The sequence below is a fragment of the Myodes glareolus genome, chromosome 7 (assembly GCF_982192425.1).
Source record: "Myodes glareolus chromosome 7, mMyoGla1.1, whole genome shotgun sequence".
Lineage (NCBI taxonomy): Eukaryota > Metazoa > Chordata > Mammalia > Rodentia > Cricetidae > Myodes > Myodes glareolus.
In genome coordinates this window covers 75,835,113-75,860,084 of record NC_142032.1, presented here as the reverse complement: position 1 = coordinate 75,860,084, position 24,972 = coordinate 75,835,113, and the positions used below count along the sequence as shown (strand labels likewise).

Genomic DNA, 24,972 nt, shown 5'->3' with positions numbered 1-24,972 from the left:
ACGACCGAAAAGAGAAGCCCCAGGACTGCTGACCACAGGCCAGTCACGGGAAGGCCTGGTGTCCAGGCTGAGAACACTGAACAGAAAAGAAGAACTGGTCACTTGAGCTATTCTGGTGGTTTTTCCAGAGGCATGTTAACCCTGTTCTAACTGCGGTAAGAAGAAGAACAGCAGTCTCTTGATGGAGTCTGTTCTAGGTCTGTGTGAAGACACTCCCAGGCATGTCCAGCCGTCGCCCACACCATAGGAAGAAATAGATGTGCCAGTCTCTGGCACCTAAGTGAGCTCCTTCCAGACACAAGCCAGGGCCATGCCTTCAGGTACTATAATGCCTGGTTTGCAGCAACACTGGGTAAGAAGTCAGCCCTCCACTCCTGCTCCCGACCAAGACAGGTTCAAGAGAAGCGAATTCACTTCGCTCACAGACCCAGACACGCATCTGCTCAGAACAGCAAAGTAATGGGCTGCCCAGCACTTAGGAGGGCACAGTGTGGTCCGTCCCCACCCCCTGGCCCACTTAGGACACACGCTGATGTTCTGCCACCCTAAAAGCTTTTACATCACTTCCCCGTGGCAAACAGCCTCCTCGCTACCAATTTCCAAGACGCATCTCAGAGAGAAGCATCCTCTGGTCGCTCCCTCCCCCCATCTACTCTCTCTACCTTCACAGCTTCCAGTCGCTAAGACCTTCCAGGGGCCTCTGGACTCCTCTCTGGCTCCAGTCCTGTGTGCCTTGCCTGCCTTCTTCCTTCACCCTTCTCCCTCACCAGAGGGGCCCGGTTCTCTCAGGATCCTCAGACTCTGTCTTTCTTCTTTACCAGGTCTGGTGCCCTCCTAGCCCCTCCCTAAACTCGAGTCCTGCCCTGCAGGCTGTAACTACATGCTCCACCATGCAGCCCAACAGTCTCCCAAGCATGAGTCACCCGACCGCTGGCAACAGGGGCAAGGAATTCCAGAGACACCATGAGAAGGGAAGTCACCTCCTGGCCGGCGCTGCTCTAGTCTCTCCTCTAGGACAGTGGAACTTCAAGTCCCTGTGACACCTCTTCATATGGCCCACACCCTGTCTGCTGCATGCTTGACTCCAGAACACTTCTCCCACGAGCCCACTCCTCTCCCTCCTGCTCCTTCACCGGGGGGGGGGGGGAGACTCAGGAGAGAACACATAAAAACAGGACACTATTGTGCATGAACTTCATTCGTATGTGTTTCATAAAGAGAATGGAGCAGAGACATAGCAAATAAACACAGGAAGGGAACTGGGGAGGTAGCTCAGCAGGTAAAGGCACTTGTCACCAAGCCTGGTGACCTGGGTTTGCGTCCCAGGACCCACAGAGTGGACACAGGAAACTTTTGGAGAATTAGCTCAGGAAATGGAGAGCAATTGGCGCAGGCACAGAGGGGACCACAGTAGGAAGGACAAGCCTAGGCGCCCATGAGAACGCTGTGTCCTCAGTACCTAACCCCAACCTTGAGCAGTTAAGAGACCCTAATCTTTCCCAAGTGGCAGTAGAGTGTGTTTGTGTATAACTCCCCAAAAACTTGTCCTCTGCTTTCCACACGTGTTGAAGCACCTGTACATCCGCATTCATATCACACACACACACAGACACACACACACGGCATATACTAACACAGACACAAATTTATACGTATACAGAAAAAGAAATTTTAATCCTATATGAAATCTCATAACAAATTTTAGCTCCTAGTCCAGGGATGTGACAACCTCTCGGCCTCCATGAGCACCAGGTATTCACATGGGGCACAAACATATGTGCACACACACACACTCATACACATACAACAAATGCAGACACACACTCATACACATAAAATAAAAATCAATAAATCTTTTCTAAATGGAGAAGGGGTGCTGGAGAGCTGACTCAACAGTGGAGAGCACTTGTAGCCCTTCCAGGTTCGATTCCCACCACCCACACGGTGGCCAATAACTCCCTGTAACTCCAGTTCCAGGAGAGTCTGCTGCCCACTTCTGACCTCCACAGGCACCAAGCGGACGCACGGTGCAATTGCATATGTGGATGCAAAACATTCACATGTGAAATAGAGTGAATAAATCTAATAAAGATAATTTTAAAGATGGGATTTGGGGCTTAACTCTCAGCTCCAGAAGTAAAAATAAAAGAAATTGGTTGAGGGAGGCTCCAGAGGAGTGAGAGCAAGAAGGGGCTGCCAAGATGAATACAGGGGTCAAGGTGAGTTCCAAACACAGACCCCCCAGCAAAGCCTTCCCAGCCAGCTGAGTGCGAATGTGTCCAGTTCAGGAACACTCAGGCCTCTCTGAGGGGCCCCTGACTGCAGAACAAAACACAAAAGCAGGGAAAGTCCAAAGGGAGCATCTAAAGATAAAGTTGGAATCTTTTCATAATAAATAAATAAATAAATAAATAAATAAATAAATAAATGTGGGAACCAAAAGCCAAAGAATAAAGGGGCCGCCACAGGAAACAAACAAATCAACAAGCAAACGCCTGATTGCGGGCAACAGCAGGAAGCAGGGTCACTTGAGGCCAAGAGGTCAAGGTTAGCATGGGCAGCAGAGCAAGATCTTGTCTTAGGGAGATTCTGGGCCTTGCAGTCCAGGCAGCCTGGCTGGAGACCATGAGCTCCAGGTTTGTGAGGGACCCTGCCTCAAGGGAATGAGCCAGAGAATGACAGCACCCAGTGTCCTCCTCTGTCCCACACGTGCGTCACACAGAACAACACCACAGGGTCCTGTCTCCAGTGGACGAAAGGGGGGAAGGGAGGAGAGGGGTAGCTGATGTGTTTACTAAAGCACTGGCTGGGCTGCCCCAGGGCTCCACCTGCCAAGTCTACCCTACCGCTCACAAAGGGAGAAGCAGAGGCAGCGGGCAGTGAGCACAGCGGCCAAGATCACACTGAGTTCCTGAGGTTCACCGTGGACCCTGCTACTCCCGCGGTGACGATGGATTCAAGGGATTAAAATTTCACACCACGAGACAGTACCCAAACTCGAAGGCCCCTGAGTTCCGGAGGGTGCTGAGGGTGAAGGCCATGACTGCCCTTCTCACGCAATTTACTCACTCATGGAGAACAAACTTCCTTTAAGAAACATTTTAGAACTCTTTCAAAACACTTTTAAAAAAAAAATCACACCCAAATATAGCTAGTTATGAGATCGAGTTGTAGTGTTAAAATATACCAATAATAATAATAATACCATCGACTCTCATAACTGTAAGCTTTGAAATACTATTAAAATACAAGGGACTATCATATTTAAACGCTGGCACAAAGGTTGGCACAGCTCACAGAGCTGCGAACACTGGAAACTGGTCCCTACTCTACCTCCCCGCTCCATTCTCAATATGGTCTATTCAAGCTCAAGCACTTTTCAATACTTGCCATGTAGTAAACAGGCTCAATGTATAAGAGCTGACGGATGAATGAATGAATGAGTGAGTGAGTGAGTGAATGTATGAATGAATGAACAAATGAACTCAGGGTTAGCCAAAAATGAATGAATGCCTTGTTGGAGCTTTCTCTGGAGTTCTCTTTAAAGATTTACTTCCATTTTTAATTATCTGTATATTATGTGGGTTGTGCACATATTTGTAATGGAGTTACAGGAGGTTGTGAGCCAGCTGATGTGGGTGCTGGGAACCAAACCCCGGTCCTCTGGGAGACTAGACTGGGTTCTGGACTGCTACACCATCTCTCCAGCCCTGTCTCTGTGATTTTGTAAGGTGTGATGCTGAATTACCCTAGAAGTTAGACGTATATCATGGGCTGACTCATAGGTAAAGGCACCTGAGAGGATAAACCACAGAACAATGGAAGCTGCGGACTACAGTACATGCGGACGGGAGGTGAGAAGTGTCACTTTCCCCGGTTTCCCAAAGTCCCCAGCATTCCCTTAACACATGCAATGTCGGACCTTCCTAAGCCATGGCCCTGCTTTGCCCAGTAGTCTGCGGGTCACAGTGGAACACAGACCAGGGAAGACAATCAAGGCACGGCTGTTCTACTCTTTGAGGCACCTAAGAATGAAAAGTCTCAGTAGGCTAGGATGTAGGCTAGTCTTCCCAGCCCATTGTCATGGCCAGGGTTTCAGGACAAGGTGAGAGCCCAGCCTGTGTGGAGGGCTCACCTTCATCCCACGGGGAGGAAGGACCACATTGCATGCCTGGCACGGGTCTAGGTGTTTGGATACGACGGATGGAGAGGAAGAAACACAAAGATGCCTGAGCTGATGAGCACGAGGAGAAAGACAGGCTACAAAGGGTGGAGAAGTAAATGGTACAAGATGCTCAGCATCAGAGAGTGTGAGATACTCACCAAGGAGAGGAGAGGCGGGGAAGCCCTTGCCACACAAGTGTGAGCACCAGAATTCCGATCCCTGGAACTTACATGGTGGCTCTCCCTGCAATCCCAGCCTGGGAAAGAAAGTCAGCGCGAGCTGGCTAGTGAGACCAGACGTAGAAACAAGCTCTGGGTTAGGTTGAGAGACCTTGTGTCGACGAATAAAGTGGAAGGGTGATGGAGGATAATTCTTCACGTCAACCTCACGCCTTCACATGCATGTTCTCACATGTACATGAGCACCCACACATGTGCCCACACGCATACACAAAATTTATGCACACATGCACACACACACACACACATACATGCATGCACATGCAAACACGCAACAGAAAGAGAAAAACAGATCAACAAAGTTGTCCTTAAACTGGAAGAGGTTTGAAAGCCTGATTTGCATCAAGCTCACAGCTGCCTCAATTGACTGCCGAGAGAGATTAAAGCCTCCCACGCTCCCTTTGGGGCAGATGTGGTAAGTCTGATTGTGAAATTCGGTTAGGTGCCTTCTGCGGGGCCTGCCTCCTCCTACACTCCTGAAAACGAGTAACTCAGAGCTGATTGCCTAGCTCTACCTCCCCAGCAGCAGGACCCAGGCGAGCCTGTGGGCAGGAAGCCAGAGGTTGGTTCTATAAGCTGACGCAACACGCGTGGTAGCCTAAGATGGGCTGCCGCTGGCCTCTCAAATCACACCCCTGCATCTGTGAATGGGAGCGCGTGAAGGCTCCACGCTGTGGCCCGGACCAAGACCCAGCCATGCCAGTGTCACCAGTGACTCCACTGTTCCCAGCAGCATTATGCTGGCTAGCTTTATGTCAACCAAGCTAGAGTCATCTGCGAGGAGGGAGTCTCCATTGACAAAATACCTACATAAGACTGAGCTATCGATAAGCCTTAATTTTCTTAATTAGTGATTGATGGGGGAGGGCACAGCCCATTGTGGGTGGTACAAACCCTGGGCTGGTAGTCCTGAGTCCTATAAGCAAGCCAGCTGAGGAAGCCATGATGAACAAACCAGTAAGGGGCACTCCTTCACAGCCTCTGCATCCGCTCCTGCCTCCAGGGTCCTGCCCCATTTGAGTTGCTGCCCTGACTTCCTTCAGTGATGGACTTGTGTAAGCCAATGGAAGCCTTTCCTCTCCAAGTCTCTTTAGCTTCATTGATAGTAACCCTGACCAGCACAGAAATCGGTAGCAGGAGTGAGGTATTGCTGTGACCGCCTTGACCATGGAGTTCTGTGGGGGGTTGTAGAAGGACCTTGGGACTTTGGGCTAGAAAAGCCACTGGGCCTCCAAAGCTTGGCGAGCTGTTCTGTGGGAGCCTGGAAGACGGGAGTTGCTGAGAGAAGCAGACAATGGAGGCCTGGCTTGGGAGGTTGCAAAGGAAAGTTTGAGACAAGCATCTTTGTTCCTTGGGCCGAGGGGGGAGCAACGCAGCACTCATTATACCACTGCGTGTGTTCCAACCGTAGGGACTCAAGCCTTCCGGAGCCCCGTGATAGGCACTGGGCATGGGGTGAAGAGAAGAGCTGCTGGGTCTATTTCCACAGTATATAACAGGACAGTGCCACCCAATACTATATCTGCCACATACAGCACTAGGGTCCTGTAGGGACTTTCCAAGGCCACGGCATGAGGTCCCCTTCGTGTCATGTGCCCACATTCCTAGATTTGGCTCCACCTACCCTAGCTTCAAACACAGCCCTGTAGCGGCTCCACCTGGCAAACTGGACCCTCCCACCCCTGAGCTGATCTCCCCACAGGTTGTTCCTGCTTCTAGGGTCACTAGTTCCGTCTACTCAACCACCATTGTGGGGTTCAGGCTACAACTCACTTCCCAGTAGACCTTGGGGACTCCGCTGCCCGAGTGTCCTTAGGCCTCACACTCCCTGCATCTACAAGCATCACGCTTGCAGAGTTTTGAAAGAAACTTCTCTGCTTTGTCCATGAGGTGGATGTCTCTCTCCACGGCTTTTCACGATGCCTGGCACCGAGCAGGCGCTCTGCAATGACTGGGCACTCCATAAGAACAGACACACACAGGGCAGGTGCAGGAGGATGGCTGACTGGCTCCTGAGCACAGCTTAAACCCAGCTCTACTCAGGGCCTTGGCTTCCTGTCTGGGCCACAAGGATAGATCTGTTCTCTGTGGTCCACCCCACGCCTGACCTTCAAGGCCACCAGACTCTGAGTTAGAGGCTTGGGGCGTGATGCTGGGCACACCAGATGCACAAGGCCAGCAGACAGCTGAGCTTCTCCCGGGGCTGTCTTCAGTGCTGGGGACAGAGAAGAATGGTGTGGGCTCCCTCCCCGGGGACCTCAACCCTGAAGCCAGCTTTCCAATGCTGGTGCCAATTCCCACTTCCTCACTAAATCCCTTCTCCAACCAGGATGTTCCGGGGGAAGAAAATGGCAGAAAGACATAGACAGAAGCCACAATCATTCCTCACAGAGCCAGACCAGCTTGGGAGACTCAAGCCAGAGGAACCCATCTCCGAATCACTTCTCACCCATCCTAAAGAGCAAGGCCACAAGCCACTCCCTCCTGGGAAGAGAGCCTTGAAAATGGTGCATCTTCCAGGCTGTTGTCTGCAAACAGTTCACTGCTACTGGCTCTGGAGATTCCAGCTTATAGAGACAGAACCTCAAGACCTGGCATCCTATAAGCTACAGCTGTCTGGAGAGATGTTCTATCTGGGGGCAAATGTGGTGGTTTGAACAAGATTGGCCTTCATAGGCGCATCTGCTTGAATGTCTAGTTCCCACCTGGGGAACTGTTTGGTAAGGATTAGGAGGTGTGTCCTTGTTGGAGGAGGTGTGTTACTGGGGGGTTTCAAAAGCCCATGCCAGGGACTAGTCTTAAATTCTCTCTCTCTCTCTCTCTCTCTCTCTCTCTCTCTCTCTCTCTCTTTCTGTACGTGTGTGTGTGTGTGTGTGTGTGTGTGTGTGTGTGTTTGTGCGCATGCGTACTTGCATGTGCCTTCTACCTTTGGATGAGAATGTAAATTCTCAGCTACTGATCCAGCTCCATGCCTGCCGTCCTTCATGCTACCCGTGCTTCTCATGATGATCACATACTAACCCTCTGAAACTGGAAGCTCCCCCCCCCACCCCAGTTAAATGTTTTTCTTGTCTAAGTTGCCTTGGTCATGGTGTCTCTTTACAGCAATAGAGCAGTAACTAAGACAGCGAGGTTATAAACTTTATAAACTAAAATTAGTTCCAATATCGACAAACTAGATGGTTTCTCTTTAGAATGACAGGCACAGGCCTGTAATCGTAACTACTCAGATGCAGTGGCCTGTCAGGAGTGAGTTCAAGGCCAACCTGGACAACTTAGCGTGCAACTATCTCAAAAGACAGTACAAGGGCTGGCCACACATCTCAGTAGTAAGGTCCTTGCCCAACATGGACCATACCCTAGATTAAATCCCCAGCATTAGAAGGCAACAAAGAAGAATCCAAATGTCCAATCATGGGAGAAGACTCTGGGAAGAAGGGTCCTCCAGGTCTCAGAGACAGAAGTACAAGGGTCGTCAAGTTGAGGCCTGGAGCACTCCCAGCGGTGAGCTGGAGATGGAAGCAGACAGGAAGCACAGCCCTTAGGCCCCTCAGTGAACAGTGCAGGCACTGGAAGCAGGACGGTCATCCTCTGCTGGCCCCGGCCCCGCACTTTCAACAGCCTTGCCTAGAATCCAGACTCTTTCACAGGACTTACGGCCTTTAGTAAATAGCCCTTTAGAAAGACAGAGAAGTAACTTCAGAACCCCACCCGGCCACAGGTCTCACACCCAATCCTTTGGTAGCTGCACAGGACCTAAAGGCCACCCTGACAAAAGACCAACACCTGGGAGAAGTCAGAAACTTCCTACAGAGAATGCCTGCCGGCTACTGGAGGGTCATACCATCACAGACGGGATCCACCTGATGAAGGGTGTGTTTTCACAGCCAGACGTCTGCTAATCCATTGCTTGGCTCTGACAACACCAGCATCACCTTGGGGAGCACCCTCATGACTTATTCATGGAGGAACCCGTCAACAGAAGGACAAATGTTTACATCTACTTTGAATATTGGTCAGCACTAGGCACCAATTGGAGAGTTGAAATCGTCCCTCAGATCTAGTATGAATCAGGACAGTCTGGGTAGTTTCCCAAATCTAGGCAACAGGCGGCTGTGACCATAACAGGAGGGAAAAAGCTCATGGCGAAGCAGAAGGCAGAAGGTACCTGATTCTTGTCCTCCATTTTCTTGAAATCTTCACACGCTAGCCAAAACAAGACATTTTCTTCACTGAATTCCTTTTTCAAAAATTCCTATGGATGAGAAAGGGGGAAGGGAATCATACGGTGCTCAGTGCTCGGCGCTGAGAAACCCGAGTTTCCTTTAGAAGATGACAAGGCAAAAACGGACAGAGGAGCCTGGTTTAATCATCCCTCGAAGAAGCTCCACCCGGAAAAGCAAAGATGCTGAAGCAAGAATTCCTTACGCATTTCACCTTAATGGTTTTGACATTGCAAGGCAGAACGAAAACGAAGCGGGGAACCTATTCGCGTTTCTAAGCTGACAATAAATTACCAAAAAGTAAATTAAAGTGGAAGATATATCGGCCCCTTCCAGACACTGTTTAAACAAAGTGCATTCCTCCAGAGCCAGGCCCTTTTTTTTTTTTAAACAAAAGAAAAGAAAACATATTAAGCCTGTCCAAATCACAGTGATGGAGACCATTTGAAGCTGGAGGTGTGCTGTCCTGGGACTGCTGGTCAGGTCAGCACATGGTCAGTTGTGGCTGCATCCAAACCTCTCTGGCATCTAGTTGATGCTTACAGTTCTCCTCCCTACCCCAGGAGCTTCACGGGGAGTAGCGGCATCTCGGCCCTTCACTTAAAAAGCCAAGTTAGCAAGGGTCAGTATTGGAATTCACGTGTGACCCTCCAGTGGGCAGCAGCAGTCACAGCGGCAGGAAAAGTTATTTCTTGACAGTATCAGCCCTTCCCTGTCCATCAGTCCTTCCCTGTCCATCATCAGCCCTTCTCTGTCCATCATCAGCTCTTCCCTGTCCATCATCAGCCCTTCCCTGTCCATCATCAGCCCTTCCCTGTCCATCATCAGCCCTTCCCTGTCCATCATCAGCCCTTCCCTGTCCATCATCAGCCCTTCCCTGTCCATCATCAGCCCTTCCCTGTCCATCATCAGCCCTTCCCTGTCCATCATCAGCCCTTCCCTATCCATCAGCCCTTCCCTGTCCATCATCAGCCCTTCCCTATCCATCAGCCCTTCCCTGTCCATCATCAGCTCTTCCTGTCCATCATCAGCCCTTCCCTGTCCATCATCAGCTCTTCCTGTCCATCATCAGCCCTCCTTTGGGAGATTCCCTCCCCCTGCTTCACTTTGTCAGCTACCACCCAGCCTCTCTCCCCAGTATTGATGCATCCAGAGAGGGTCTGACACTGGAAAGAATGAACCTTTATGCCCGAGAGACCCAGATCATCCCTGCCAGTCCTGGTCATCCTTCCAGAACCCACACTGGTAGGACATCTTCCCCTGCCACTCCACTCTCCCCACTTCCGATACATGAAAACCAGAGACAGGCTGCATGTCCTTTTGGAAGTCCAAAGTGGTCATGAAAGATGGGCAGTTCTTAGTCTCTAGCCGGAGTAGACAGTGGTAATCGTTGTCCTGGTCCCTGTGCCCCCACCCCCATCATACGCATATCTAAGATTTTCCTATTGTGTCAGTTCCGATGAACAATGAAAAGACAAACCCTGAATCTCTTCACGCCTTCTGGATCTTCCAGAAGATTCTCCAAGGAGGTTGCCCACTTGGCCGTGCTCTTGAGGCCTTGGTGGCTGCTGCTGGAGCTCCCATCACCATCATGGATATCTACAAGACACAGTTCAGACAATGTCACCACCCAAAGAGTCTGTCCGGTGCAGACGGTGCACGTGAGGGTGTTACTGTCAATCTATACTGTGAGGCTACCACCACTATCACCTAACCAACGTGGGCCTGTTATAAAAGTCTCAGTCTTCTGAGGTAGGTGTGGGCCACTATTCTGTGGTTCAGGAAAAAAAAAAAAAAGGTTACGACAAAAAAAAAAAAAAATGAGGCTCAGAGCAAGGGACTTGCCGTTTCTGTTACATCCTGTGAAGTCCCAGTTTGTCCACTGGCGCTTGCTTCTGTCTGCAACCCACGGACCCCTGACCCAGCATCGACTCCTTCCTCTCCCCTTTTGTACAGTTATGGTGACTCTATGGATCTGAAAACTCCAATGTAGCAGTGTGTTCCTTACGTGGTACATAAGGAAGAGTGTGAAGCAGGGACAGGGTGAGGACGGTCACACCAAGAGGTGTCAAGAGACGCAGGCATCAAGATAAATAGCTTCATGCAATTTTTTTAAATTCAAAATTAATGCTCAGAGAATCCAGAATGGGGCTAGGGATGTATGAGAGGGGTAGAACGCCTGCCTAGCACGTGCAGGGTCCTGGCTCTATCCCGAGTCCCAGAACAAAGAAAATGCATGATAAGAAAACGCCAACATTTTAAATAATGCCCAATAGTCCCCATGTTTCCTTCCATTTGGACTCCAAGCGTGGTTTTGCATCATACTTAGCCAGTTTTTATTTAAAGTTCTGATGTCGAGTTCATCGCGAAGGGCTCTGCATTAGTTCGGTTTAGTTTGTTTTCAAAAAGAAAATATGTCATATCTCTAAAAACATAGCTAGAGATGTGGCGCCGTTGGGAGAGTGCTTGCCCAACACACACAGAGCCCTGGGTTCCTTCTTCACCCACACAAAGCAGCCATGGTAGCACCTGCCTGGGATCCTAGCCCTGGGGAGGTACAGAGATCAGAAGTTCAGTCATCTTTGGCCCCACAGTGAGTTCAAAGCCATCTTGAGAAACATGAGACGCTGTCATGAATGAATGAATGAATGAATGAATGAAATGTCACCAACCCCGAGGCAGCCCCCTAACCTGTTGGCGCACAGGGTAAATGGGTGACTGCATGGAACATCTTACATGAACAGGGTTGACATTAAACATCCTCTTTACCAAAGAAAGAGTGACAGAGTGTCTCAGACTATCACACTGGGGCCACTCGGCTGAAGGAGGAAGCAATGCATAAAACATGTCTACGGCCCTGACTCAGTCCAAGAATCAGGGGAATCATGGGAAATCTGCCGGCATGCACTTTGGTTGGGCCCAAGTTCAAAGCCCAGCTTGACTGGCTTGAGACACAGAAGGCTGTGGTAAAATTCGTGCGTGCACTGCAGAGAGGAGTCTCTGAGCTCAAGGTCATCTAGGGATTCAAGACAGACTGTGTGCTCTCCTCAGCAGGTAGGAAGACTTTCCATGTTCCCAACACGAAGGAATGAGGAGAATCTGAAGTGGTAGATACGGCAATTACCCTCACTGGATCCTGATACGACATTCGTTTAAATGGCCCACCGTATCTACCAAATACATAGAATTATTATGTCTCCGTAGAAGAATGAAAATATCACCATGCACAAAACTCAAGTTCAAATGGATCAAAGACCTTAACATAAAGCCAGTCACACTGAACCTTATAGAAGAGAAAGTAAGAAGTACACTTGAACGCATTGGCACAGGGAATCACTTCCTAAATAGAACCCCAGCAACACAGACACTGAGAGACCTCCTGAAACTGAAAAGCTTCTGTAAAGCAAAGGACATGGTCAACAACACAAAACAATAGCCTACAGAATGGGGAAAGATCTTCACCAACCCTACATCAGACAGAGGTCTGATCTCCAAAATATACAAACAACTCAAGAAATTGGTCATCAAAAGAACAAATAATCCAATTTTAAAAAAATGGAGTACAGACCTAAACAGAGAACTCTCAACAGAGGAATCTTAAATGGCTGAAAGACACTTAAGGAAATGTTCAATATCCTTAGTCATCAGAGAAATGCAAATCAAAACAACTCTGAGATTCCATCTTACACCTGTAAGAATGGCCAAGATCAAAAACACTGATAACATCTTATGCTGGAGAGGTTGTGGGGAAAAGGGAACATTTCTGCATTGCTGGTGGGAATGCTAGCTGGTACAACCCATTTGGATATCAGTGTGGCGATTTCTCAGGAAATTAGGAAACAATCTTCCTCAAGACCCAGTAATACCACTTTTGGGTATATATCCAAAGAATGCTCAATCGTGCCACAAGGACATGTGCTCAACTATGTTCATAGCAGCATTGTTTGTCATAGCTGGAAACAACCTAAATGCCCCTCAACTGAAGAATGGATAAGAAAAATGTGGTCCATTTATACAATGGAGTACTACACAGCAGAAAAAAATAACGACATCTTGAAATTTGCAGGCAAGTGGATGGATCTAGAAAACATCATTTTGAGAGAGGTAACCCAAACCCAGAAAGACAATTATCACATGTGCTCACTCGTGTTTTTTAAACATAAAGCAAAGAAAACGAGTTTACAAACCACAATCCCAGAGAACCTAGACAACAATGGGGACCCTAAGAGAGACATACATGGATCTAATCTACATGGGAAATAGAAAAAGACAAGATCTTCTGAGTAAATTGGAAGCATGGGGACCATGGGGGAGGGTTAAAGGGAGGGGAGAGGCAGGGAAGGGAGCAGAGAAAAATGTAAAGCTCAATAAAAAAAGAAAAATCCCTAAATAAAATCAATTTAATTACCAAAAAAGAATTATTATGTCTCCATTGGGGGGACAAAAAATAGGAAGTTCATTGAGGACAGCACACTGTCTGTCCCTTTCTCCCCTTTCTGGAAAGAACAACCTACCGAGGAAACTGTATTCACAGCTAATACAACACTAGAGACAAGGTTATATTTAAAAAAGAAAAAAAAAGCTTGAATCTAGGAGAAAGTAAAGTTTCAATTAAGAGACCAGCAAAGTAAATTACTTTTAAAACATGGTTGAAAAAAAAATCTTATACCTTATTAATCACTAAAAATAGCTGAAATGCTTTTTTTTTTAAAGAAAATTCATATCAGAATACACTAAACTTGGACCCAAAGAGTTGGTTTGGCTGGTGAAGTGCCTCCCATACAAGTGTGAGGACCAAGGTTCAATTCCCAGAACTCATGTGAGCCCCAGGCCACTGAGAGACTCTGCCTCAATAATAAAGTGAATGGCTACTAAGGAACAGCTCAACTCAAAGCTGTCTGCTGGGCTTCAACACATGTGTGCATACACTTACATGCATATCTGTGCACACACACACGTGCACACACACACACACACAGAACACTAGACTTACTAGTTGACAGCTGCTATTCTTTTAGGGTGCAAAACAACACATCCTAACCTTGATTTTGTCTGGCATTTTGAGAGAGGGTCCCACTACATAGCCTATAACTAGCCTGGAACTCACAGACTTCTGCCTTGGTCTTTCCAGGGCTGGAGTTGCCTGTCTAAACACCACATATAGATCCATACCTTAATTTCTTAATTTTCTGGGGCTCCATCTCCTGCACCCCTAGAAATGAGCATCGGAAACCTAGGGACAGTGTGCCGATGTTTGCCGTCATGACAGATACTCATAATAGTGTGAGAAATTATTTGCGGCAGCATCGTTCCTCTCCCCATTGGAGCCAGTTCCCCAGAACACCTACCAAATATCCTGCTGACTTCCCGAAGTGACTCTCTCTAGGTCGTGGGTAAGAAATGAGTTCCTGGCTCCTATCCGTCATGGAATGTCAAACTCTGGACGCAGTTTCTCCCCACACATCAGATTTTTAAATCATCATTATAAGCGGTTTCCTGAAGCAGGCTCATTCCCCCAAGCATCCCGATCACCTGCCTTCTGTCTTCTGCCTCGAGAACATGGCTCAAAGGCTTGAGCGTTTCCTCCAATGCCCTGGCAGATCCTCGTGAACAAATAAACAGCAGGGCACGAGCCCTGTTCTATGAACGACCTCGAGCCTCCGCAAGTTCTTGTCCATGTTTTCAGCCGTGGCCTGAAAGGATGCCAGAATCCTCGGCGCTCTCTTAAATAATCAACCACACTGTGCTAGGGGGCTCACCGCCCTGCTTGCTGGCAAATGAATGCACTTGGTGGGGTGTACTCAGGCCACTGAAAGCTGGCTCTACTGCTGGAGAAATGCAAACACCCTTCACTGCTGATGCTACCCCAGACCTGTGGATTAGCTTTTAGTGGCAGCTTTCAGTTGAACAAAAAGTGAGATGGCCCCTTTGGTACCTGTGGCCAAACCCTAGCACCCACATATAACAATACCTATATAAGCCCAGTGCTAGAGAGGCAGAGATAGGAGGACTCAGTGGCTCACCCACAAGGCAGTCAAGCCAATCACAGAATCCCAGGTTCAGTAAGAAACCGTGTCCCCAAATAACAAGGTGGACGTGATTGAGGAAGACACGTGACATCAATCTCTGGCTTCCACACATATGCTGTACTCATGCACACATACACAGAATGCATGTGCACACGCACACACATAAACACAGAGTTGTACAACTCCAGGTCCACTATTCAGACTTCTTCCTTAGACTAGAAACAGAAGTGCAAGAAAACGACTTGTCTGGATGACATGTTTTCAGAATCACCACATGGAACCAGCAGGACCTATCTATTCCCATCAGGACTGCCTCCATAGGACTCCAGAGTCCTTGGAACACAGGAAATGGTAGCTTCTTACAGGTATACTCCAGGGCCCTCATCTCCCTCGTGTCAGGATATAACCATAATATTGGGTGGTTTTTCAGGAGACACTTAGAAAGGTATTCTCAAAAGTCCTGGTTCCTGGTGTTTTGACTTCAGAACTCTGTGTATGTATGGGAGGGGATATGCGCACACGAGTGCAGTGCCCAAGGAGGCCAGAAGAGGGCACCAGAGCTGGAGTTCCAGGTGGTTGTGAGGTGATGGACCAGCGCGCTGAGAACCAAACTCAAGTCTTCCCAGAGTGGTCTGCGCTCTTAGCTGCTGAGCCTCGTTAGGACTTCAGTTCTCTTAACTACAAGAAAGCTTTCCCTTTGGTCCACCTCTGCCACTGTAACTTTCCCACAGGCTTCTTCTCCCAGCTCCTGGCATGTGTTTTCACTTTCCTTGGATATTAGTTTGGATCTTTTCCAGGACTTCAGATCGACTTTAAGGGTTTTTGTTGTTTGTTTTTTAATACCGGGGATTGACTCCGGGACCTCGCACATGCCAGGCAAGTGTTCTACCACTAAACCGTGTTCCTACCCACCACCTCTCCCTCCTGCTCCCCTCCTCCCCCGCCCTCTCCTCTTCTTCATTCAGAGAAAAGGTTGCGCAGGTTGGCCTTGAACTCACTCTGTCGCCCAGATAGGTACTGATCTTGGCAGTCATCCCTCCTCAGCCCCCAGAGGAACTGGGATTATAGGTCCACGCCATCAAACCCAGCCTGACTTTCAAGCCAGATGAAGATTTTTGTTGTTGTTACAACAGATCTTCGACATCTGCAAACACAACTCACTTAATGGCATCTATAGTTTGTCTATCTTTTCATTTCTGTAACAACATGCCTGAGGCAGGCTACTTTATAAAAACAAGAGGTTTATTTTGGTTCATTGATTCAGCTCCCAGAGGTCCCAGGTCTAAACAGCACATCTGGGTAATGTTCCTTCCACTTTCCTAAGACCTCACAATGGGAAATACACTTCAAGACAGGAACTTTGAGACAGGGTCAAACTGCACCCAGATTACGGCAAGCCACCACCCCCAGGTTCCCGTAAGACAGATCACCAGCCTGCTCCATCTGGTGTCACCCATAAAGACACCCTGAAGTCACCATAGTTCTTTGACTCAGTGTCCCTGCTCAGAAGACTTGATCTATGTTTTGGTATAGATTGAGGACGGGATCCTACGCTATCTCAGTTCACTTTAAACACGATATTTCACCTCGTAACACACAAGAGAAAGAAAAGCTTTTCTCAATAGCAAGCAAGCTTACTTCTAAGCTTAAAAACATGGTGGCACATGTCTGTAGCCTGACACTTGGAGGCAGTGGCAGGAGGATCCCTGGGAGTTTAAGGCCAGGCTGACCCACGTAGGGAGGTCCAGACGAGCCACGGCTATGTGGGGAGACCCTCTCATAATACTACCATGATCAATACTAATAATGATAATAAAAGCAGAAAAAGGTCAAGCAACACCAAGATTTCACAGCCGCTCAGGTACTCTCTCATTCATATGGGTGGGTGTATGCATGCATATCTCTCTCTCTCTCTCTCTCTCTCTCTCTCTCTCTCTGTGTGTGTGTGTGTGTGTGTGTGTGTGTGTGTGAGAGAGAGAGAGAGAGAGAGAGAGAGAGAGAGAGAGAGAGAGAGAGAGAGTGGTGTGTGTGCTGTGCACTGGCCAGAGATCCATTTCCAGAGTCAGCCACTCTCCACCTTGCTTTTTGAGTCAGAATTTCTCACTTTTACCCAGCACTGGTTGGTTGGTTCTGCCAGACTAGCTGACCATGAGCCCCAGGGATCTTCCTGTCTCTGCCTCCCTCCCAGGACTGGGATTACAATCACAAACTACACTGGCTTCTTCTACCTGGGTCTGGGATCACACTCAGGGCCTAATGCATTCAGAAAGCAAGTGCTTGACTGCCCGAGCCAGCTCCGCAGCCTGTTCATCCTTTTCCATTTTAGATGATGAGGCAAGAAAGCAGGCTTAGAATGCCCAGGTTGGGGCAGGATGTACATTAAATGTGCTTTTCTAGCAGCGTTAAGATTTCTCAAGCTATAAGAAGCAAGTTGCAGTAATATGAGTTTGTCTCATTTTTTTTTTTCTGTTCCCATTTTGCGATGAAGAAAGGGGGTTCTATGGTTGCTCGGCTGTTTTCTATTTTCTTTTCTTTTCCTTTCTACTCGCAGTTACCTCTTTCCAGATCTTCACAGTTTTCATGCCTGGCCCTAGCTTTTCAGTAAATTTCTCTTTAGCTGATGACAAGGCCACTTACAAATCGTTTGCCAGGTGTGAGGCTGCGCGCGACACGTTCACGGCTGCTGAATCATTTCAGCCTCGCAGAGCAGTCTCGTGTGACATCTTCAACATCCCCATTTTACGGGTGAAGAAGCTGAGACGTGAGACCTGTTAGGGTCACCTCGCTGGGAAGCGGAAATTGTGGCCCAAAGGCAGACAGATAGTTTGGCTTCAGGGCACCTGTCCTTTCCCACAAAGCTCCATTGCTGTGTTTAATTTTGACTTCTGCTCATCCTTGTATTGAAAGGCCAGAAAGGAGCAGCTTGAAGGAGGCTACCACAGCAGGATGTGGTGGCGCACACCTTTAGGCCCAGCGTTTGGGAGGCAGAGGCAGGCACATCTCTGAGTTCGAGGCCAGCCTGGTCTATATAGCATTCGGCCAGAGTTCTGTGGCGATTGAGAGACTAATAACAATCACAGCATGGGGAAGATTGAGAAACTTGCAGTCAATTCCATACTGAGTGAGCTGGGGTGGGGGGGGCTGTGAATGGAGGGAGAAGCATCGAGCACACAGACGGCATATGCAAACAGTTTCTTTTCTATCAGTGCTGTTCCGTGTGGTTTCTGACTTCGCTAAAAGCCTCTCTCCGAAGAGGTGTGCTGCACGACCGTGCAGATGGCTGGAGCGTGTTGCTTGTGATCCATTTCGTAATACATTATTTATAGTAGCTATGATGTCACGGCTAATCGAGCCTTTCTCCAGACAGGAATTCCCTAGAAATCCATACTCTTAAAAGGCATCTGCAGCACTCAACAGACCTGAGCGCTTGCGGCTTCGCTTTCTGCTAGCGCTCTGTAGGGAGAGCTATGCAAGGACCCTGAGTGGACAATTTCCCCCATCCAAATAATATTTTAATAAGCTCTCAACATCCAACTTCCTCAATAGCCGAGGCAACTTACATCTTCAGAAGATCTGCTCTAAGTACCACCAACTCACAGCACATTGAAAGAGACATTCACATCCAGGAAAAGATGTTAGCCCTAAATTCCAAAGCAGTTAGACAGCGCACGCCCTTCCTTCCAAGCCCTCTCCTCCGAGCCCAGTGCGAGCCAGTGGCTCTTCATCTATAACCCAGTCCCTTGAAGGCTGAGAGGCAGCAGTAGGACCAGGCTAGCCTCAGCTACATAGCAAAGTCCCCACACCAGTGTGAGCTCCAAAAGACCCTGGTTCATAAAATTAAAACAAAAAAAGAGGGGGTGGGTACAAGAAAGAAAGAAAAAGGAAGGAAAACAGATACGCTCCTTAGCATGAGGTTTCAAGCGAAGGCTGCACCCACAAAACTTATTCACCCACAAAACTTATTCAAAAGCTCGTATCTCCCACACCACATGGAGCATAATACTTTTTTTTAAAAAAAAAAAAAAAGTTATATCCCAATATAGAAGCAGAGACTCTGTTTGTTTTAACTGGTGATCTGCTTAAGGCTCCACAGAAACTGGCTCATGGAAATCCTGTATCTAAATATTACTTTACGTATTTATCACTCCAGTATCATCTATCCTATGAGAACTTACCTTACAGGCTTGCAAGGGCCCAGCTGGGGAGACAGCAAAGTGCAGCAGTTAGCAAAAAAAAAAAAAAAAGAAAGAAAGAAAGAAGAAAAAAAGAGAAAGAAAGAGAAAAAGGAAAAAGATAGAAAGAAAGAAAATGAAAATTTAAAAGTTTGGCAAGTAAGACAAGAACAGGAAAACAGGCCGTAGAGGGTGCACAGCTCTGAACATGCACTGTGACACTTTGATCAGAGAGCTCGACTCAAAGGAAGGCAAGGGTGTACAAAGTCACCGGCACAACACTCTCTATGTGACAACCTCCTCCCTAAGCCCCGCTCCATCGCTCAAGTCAAGAACTGGTTCTGAAGGGGCTGAGGGTAATCCTTACTGTCCATGCTCCGGTCCACCTAAACGTTCCACGCAGACTCAACCACCGCTGCCTTCTCAAAGCCGCTCTGTAGGAGAAAGGCGGGAGCTCAGGGCACCCTGACGCCGGCAGGTCCAAAAAGAAAACAATACTCAACATCCTCTTTTGGGTGGACTAAACAACAGATGGCCAGAGCTTTCGGCATCGGCTAGAGGGAAGGAAATAAGATGCCACAGTCTCACACTCTCGCTTGCGCCCTCCCAAGAATCCCCGCTTTCTAGGTGGCAAGAGGTCCAGAAAAACAATAACAGCACCCAGCTGGGAGGTGGGGGTCACGCCTCTAATCCCAGCATTTGGGAGGCAGAGGCAGGCGAATCTCTGTGAGTTTGAGGCCAGCCTGGTCTACAAAGTGAGTTCCAGGACAGCCAGGACTGTTACACAGGGAAACCCTATCTCAAAACAACAACAACAATAACAACAATGGTCCCAAGGGCCTGTCACTGACTTTCCTTGTCTCCAAGAACAGGGCTTTGATATTTATGCATAAATGTACCTTCCCTCCCTCACACTGTCTTCCCAGTCTCTTCCTCACTTCCAGATAAGGGACTTCTGGACTAGGGGTGTGGCTCAATGGTAGAGTGCTTACCCAGCATGCACAGGGCCCCGCATTAATCCCAAACCCTATAAAATTGTCAGAATCTGCCATGCTGTCTTTGTGTGTGCGGGGGTGGGCAGTTTTAAGGCAAGGTCTTCCTGTGTAGCTCTGGCTGGTCTCAGACGCCTAACAACCCCAGCCTCGACATCATCCATGAATTAGCCCGTATATTTATTTTCTTTCTTGCTTGCTTGGTTGGGTTTGTTGTTGTTTTTGGTGTGTGTGTGTGTGTGTGTGTGTGCATGTGTGTGTGTGTTGTGGGGGGGGGCTCCACGTAACTCTGATTGTCCACCTTGCCTTTTGATACAGAGTCTCTCGTGGGCCTGGAACAACTAACCAGGCCAGGCTCGCTGGCCAGTGAGCTCCTGGGACCCACATGACTCCATTTCCCCAGTGCTGGGATTACAAGCATGCGCCACCCTCAGGGTCCCGGCGATTGAGGCCTGGTCCTCACGTTGAATAAACAGCACTTTATACCAACTGTGCACTCCTCCTGGCTCCGGTCCACACATTTCTCACGAACAAAGGTGATGTGTTCCTCAGAGAGTCAAGGCCACATCTGGTACTCCTAAATACGGTCTATAATGATCAATCCTTTCAGAGCTAAGCTGAGCACTGACCCAGGGGTGGGGGGCGCTGAGAGGAAGAAGGACTACCGCAAACAGGTGACAATCACTGAGAATATACAGTAACCAACAGAAATGAGGCACCCAGAGGTGAAGGAAGCAGCAGGATGGAGGGGTCAGGTTCTAGTTCAGAATGGCTGGCTGGAGAAGCCGGGAAGGAAGCGGGAGTAAAAGATGCCACAAGTGAAAACCTGACTTTCAGTCACGGATTTACCGAGAATGGCGAAAGTAAGCCAGGAATTCCCGGATGGGAGGGAAGGAGACAGGGAAGAAGCCATCAACTCCAGACTGGGTCACTAAATATTTAACAAGCTGAGTGAGTCGATGTGTACACAGGTAGCCCTCGACTAGGGTCGGAGACGGGTTATCTTGTCTGCTCCACTGGAAATGAACGCCTGGAGACCCAACTTTCCTTCTTCCGAGACAAGCTACTGTCAGGTGCCAAGGACCAATCAGGCTTGGAGGAAGGACACCCTCAAGGAGGTAGGAATGCCCAATACCTCTACAGGTAGAGTGAGGGGCGGGAGGATGGGTTGACAAGAACAGCCCAGGTGGAGGCAGCAAGGCAACCCGGGCACTAGGCATGGCCCTCAAGAGATGGGAATCAGATTCAAAGAGAAATTTGTCCCTGGAAGTCTGCAGGGGCTGTTTCACATGGTGGACGCCTCCTGACAGCCCTTATCAAGGGGCTGCTGCTATTGCCTGTCTGAGGCCCCTCTTGTCTGACTGCCACCCCCGGGCTGCCGCAGTGGACAGCTATCTGGGGGAAGCAGAAGCGACCAGAATATATTTAGTACAGTATAAACAAGTTCTTAGAACCCAGCATGAGGGGGATCACTCAGCTCAAGGAGGGAAGTGTCTGGTTCGCCATGAAGGCTTTGGAAACAGCCGCCCTAGACCCTGCCTGGACAAGGCACCTAAGTCTTCTGTTCTGAGGAAAGAAGACAAAATATGGACAAGTGGCTGCCCCTGAAGCCACGTTGTACCTCGTGTCCACCCATCTTGTCTGCCCGCTGCTCTTGTTGGGACCCAAGCAGGCTGAGCTGATGCCATCTAGACAAAAAGACCATCTTATCCTAGCCTTTCCATGCTTGCAGGCGAGACTTGCTCTCCACCAGCCCCAAGGCCCAGCCCACGAGTTTCTACAAAAGTAAGTTTGCCCAACAACCAAGACACTCCACTGCTGAGCTGTTAAAAACAAATATGTTAAATTTCTGTGCAGATTGTCACCTTCAGCCCAACAATAACTCTGAAATGCTCCCAGGGTTCAATGGGACAATGTAAAAAGAGCTCTGACAGGCCACGAAGCTAGCTGGCTATAGGGCGTGGCTTTTACTTGGGTTCTGAGGTGGGATCTTGCCAGTTATTAGCAATGCAGTTGTGGGTAGGGAACAGGACCCTCTGAGAAGTCCTTGCATGTCAGCAGAAGAACCACTGGGGTACTTGGCTAAAAATGCAGCTGACTTTTCCTGCTCCCCTTTGGTCCCCAAGATTGAACTGGGGTCTGACTTTTATTAAGGCCCCACTTCCCCCACCTGGTAGGCAAAACATACTTTGAGAAACCTCAGAAATGAGACAAAGGGCCTCCAACTATGAACCTTAGAAATGGGCGGAGCTTACAGCCCTCAGCTTATGGATACCATCTTCAATAAGATTTAGTTCTTTGGTCTCATATAAAATGTTCTGGAGGAGCCAGGCTTGCCGTCAATTCCAAGTCCAGCCTCTTGCAGGGTGTATCCAACTTCCGTAGGGTCCCAGTTAGATATTTTGGAAAAACTCTTTAAAAGCAAAGGTCAGGATGGGATGTCACTCTGGGGCAGACCACTTGCCTCTGTGAGCAACACCAACCCCTGCGGTTTAACATCTGGCCTTTCTCTCAGCGGTGTGGGCAAGCAACACCAGCAGTCAGGTCTGTGGCCCTGGAACAGGCACATGTTACATTGTTTCAGAAACTGCGCTTCAGTTTGGGAATGCATCGTGGCCATATGCAAAAGCATCCAAAATCTATGTGTCTGTCATGATTCAGGGTTCTATTTGTATTATACTCGGGACAAATTGAATTCAAAGCCACAAGTGGGCTGTTCGCCACTGCTCTGTATAGCATGAAAGAGAAAGAAAGGGAAACTAGTAACTCCAACACCTTTTATCATACCCAGCATTGCATTTGGAGCTCCTCGTGTTTGCTGCTGGCCCTACTGTTGGTAATTTGTACACATATTTATCAGAATTAGAGTCTGTAGGTAAGGGCCAGCAAAATGGCTCAGTGGGTAAATAAATATGCTTGTGTCTAAGCCTAATGATCTGAGTTTGATTACTGGGACCTGTACTGTAGAAGGGAGAGAACCGATTTCCACAGGTTGTCCTCTGATTTCCACATGCAAGCTGTGGCATGCACACAGACAGACAGACACACACACACACACACACACACACGATAAATGTAATTTAAAATTTTAAAAAATTAAGTGTGTAGTTAAGTCCACAGCTCTCTGAAATCTACTAACCAGAGGTTCATCAAGTCTGGATGTCTGACATATGTCTTGTCCCACCACGGTTAACTTCAGCCCACCTATGACTTAGCAACCAGTTCCCAGATATCCTGAATATTTAGCAATTGACTCTTGCAAGCCACACTGAGGCAGCACCAGCACAGCTCCCTCCTACCACAGAGAGGTCCAAGGACATTCATTATGCATCGATGCTGAATGAGGGAGTCAGGGTTGGAATCAGAAGTTTAACCCCAGTGCCTAGAACCTGAACACCATTCCGTGGCCCGTGTCAGCCATCCACACTCACAAGGGAATCCGACCATGCAGGCAACACTAATGGAACACTTTAATTCATGTTGGGCAGCAGTGCAAACTCTACAAATAATTCCATGAAATCTGACTTTAGCAGGGTCGTCTTAAATATTTAATGAAATGATTTGCATGAGTTGACGGGTGGAGGGCAGGCTCCAATTAAGCACTTAAAGCTCCACTTCGCACAACCCGATGCCTCACAAAGAAGTTACACAGCTGGTGAGCCACCGCCGTGGGATTCAGTCTCTCTGACTGCAGTCGCTTAACCACAGTTGATGTTTAGGGGAAAAGAGGAAACCGGCTGACACGTAATGAATCTCTGGGCGACGGGGAAGCAAGCCGGTGTAATCCGAACCAAAGTCAAGCAAACAAACAAACAAACAAACGTAGGTTTGAAAGATCCACCAACTAAGTGTGGCACAGGTTACCCAACACCCTGGCACCAGGACCCCACCCCTCCGACGCGGCTTTTCTAAGAGTGAAGACAGGAGGAAAGCACAGAAGATGTCAACACAGCTCCTGGCCACAACATAAGCCATCAGAGTGTTAGTTAGGTGTTATGAACAAAAAGGATGACAAGATTCGAATCACCGTTTCTGCGCTGTGGGTTCTTTGTCTTGCCAACTTGCCCCAAACTGTGGGTCGGGTTAATCCAAGGCGAAAAGACAAAGTGACTCTTCCGCCGCCGTGTCACACAAGTACCTCCCCCGCCCTGGGGTGCAACCACCTTGGGACTCCACTTTTTGGCGTCGCGGGGCCGGGCCGCTCCGGGGGATGTAGAGGTCCGGTGGAGCATCCTTCCCACCTCGACCCGCGGTGGAGGCTGCACACAGGAGAGGAGCCTGGCTCCCACGCTGCCTCGGAGTGTGAGGCTGTTCTGTGTCTCCCGTGCCTCCCAGACCTTCTTTAGAAGAAAAAAAGAAAGAAAGCTGCTGTGGCTCCAGCTTCAAGCCTAACTTCCTCCCGGGGCGGCTCCCCGGCTCTGCGCTCCCGCCGTGGCTGGGACAGAGCGAGCTGGGAGGAGCGCGGCTGCTGTCCGGGCGGCACGGCGAGCCGCTCCAGGGGACCCCACGACCCGGCCCTTCCCGCGCCCCAATGCTCACAGCCGCTTACCAGACGGCGGCCGCTTCCTGCTCAGTCGGCTCACGGCGCGGGTGAACATCGCCGCGGGCTCCCGGAGGACGGAGCGGCCCGGCCGCTCGGCTGCTGAGCCCGAAGAGGGTAAAGAGGAGGAGGAGCCCGCGCGACGCCGCCCCTCCAGGCCCCGCCCGCCGCCTCCTCCCCGCCGCTCTCCCCTCTCCCTGCCCACCCGCGCCCGTGGGCACTGAGTCCAGCCCCCAGCTCCCCGTGCAGGGCAGGGCGCGGTGGCCTCGGGTGACCCTCAGCTCCCGCGCACATCCCGGTCCCTCCCCTCGCGGCCTGGGAGAAGCACAGCATTCCTTGTCCCTGCCAGGCCCGACCGAGTCACCTCCCAGATCGCCACCCCCCATCCCGCCCCCGGGTCTACCCGACTCCGAGTCCGTGGGTGCGCGGCCTGCTCACGCCACGGATGCCAGGGAGGTGTCACCAGAACCGGGAGCCAAGCTGTGGGCGCCTACTCCGGCCCCCGCCACCCCTTGTGCCCCGGCTTCGAGTGTCTGGAACAGACAGACCTCGGAGAACGCTGCCGGAGCCTCTGCGATTCCAGCGCGTATCGGAGCGCGCCGGCACATTTTT

The 24,972-nt window shown here is 49.4% G+C and overlaps 1 protein-coding gene across 6 annotated transcripts in view; it reads right to left on the bottom strand.

The window, feature by feature from the left end:
• Positions 1-24,523, bottom strand: part of Rgs10 (regulator of G protein signaling 10) — a 39,481-nt gene extending 14,958 nt beyond the window's left edge. The window contains exons 1-3 of one of the 6 annotated variants that reach the window (XM_085693165.2): positions 24,370-24,523; positions 10,108-10,226; positions 8,573-8,659 (exon numbers count right to left, since the gene is read on the bottom strand). In XM_085693165.2, the coding sequence (XP_085549291.1) occupies positions 8,573-8,659; positions 10,108-10,226; positions 24,370-24,418 (255 nt within the window). In that variant the 5' untranslated portion in view covers positions 24,419-24,523. Of the gene's footprint in view, positions 1-8,572; positions 8,660-10,107; positions 10,227-19,195; positions 19,337-23,847; positions 24,115-24,369 lie in introns of those variants that run through there. The other 5 variants (XM_087908391.1, XM_087908390.1, XM_048455103.3 and 2 more) reach the window with 5 other exon arrangements.
• Between the last annotated feature and the right edge of the window lie 449 nt (positions 24,524-24,972).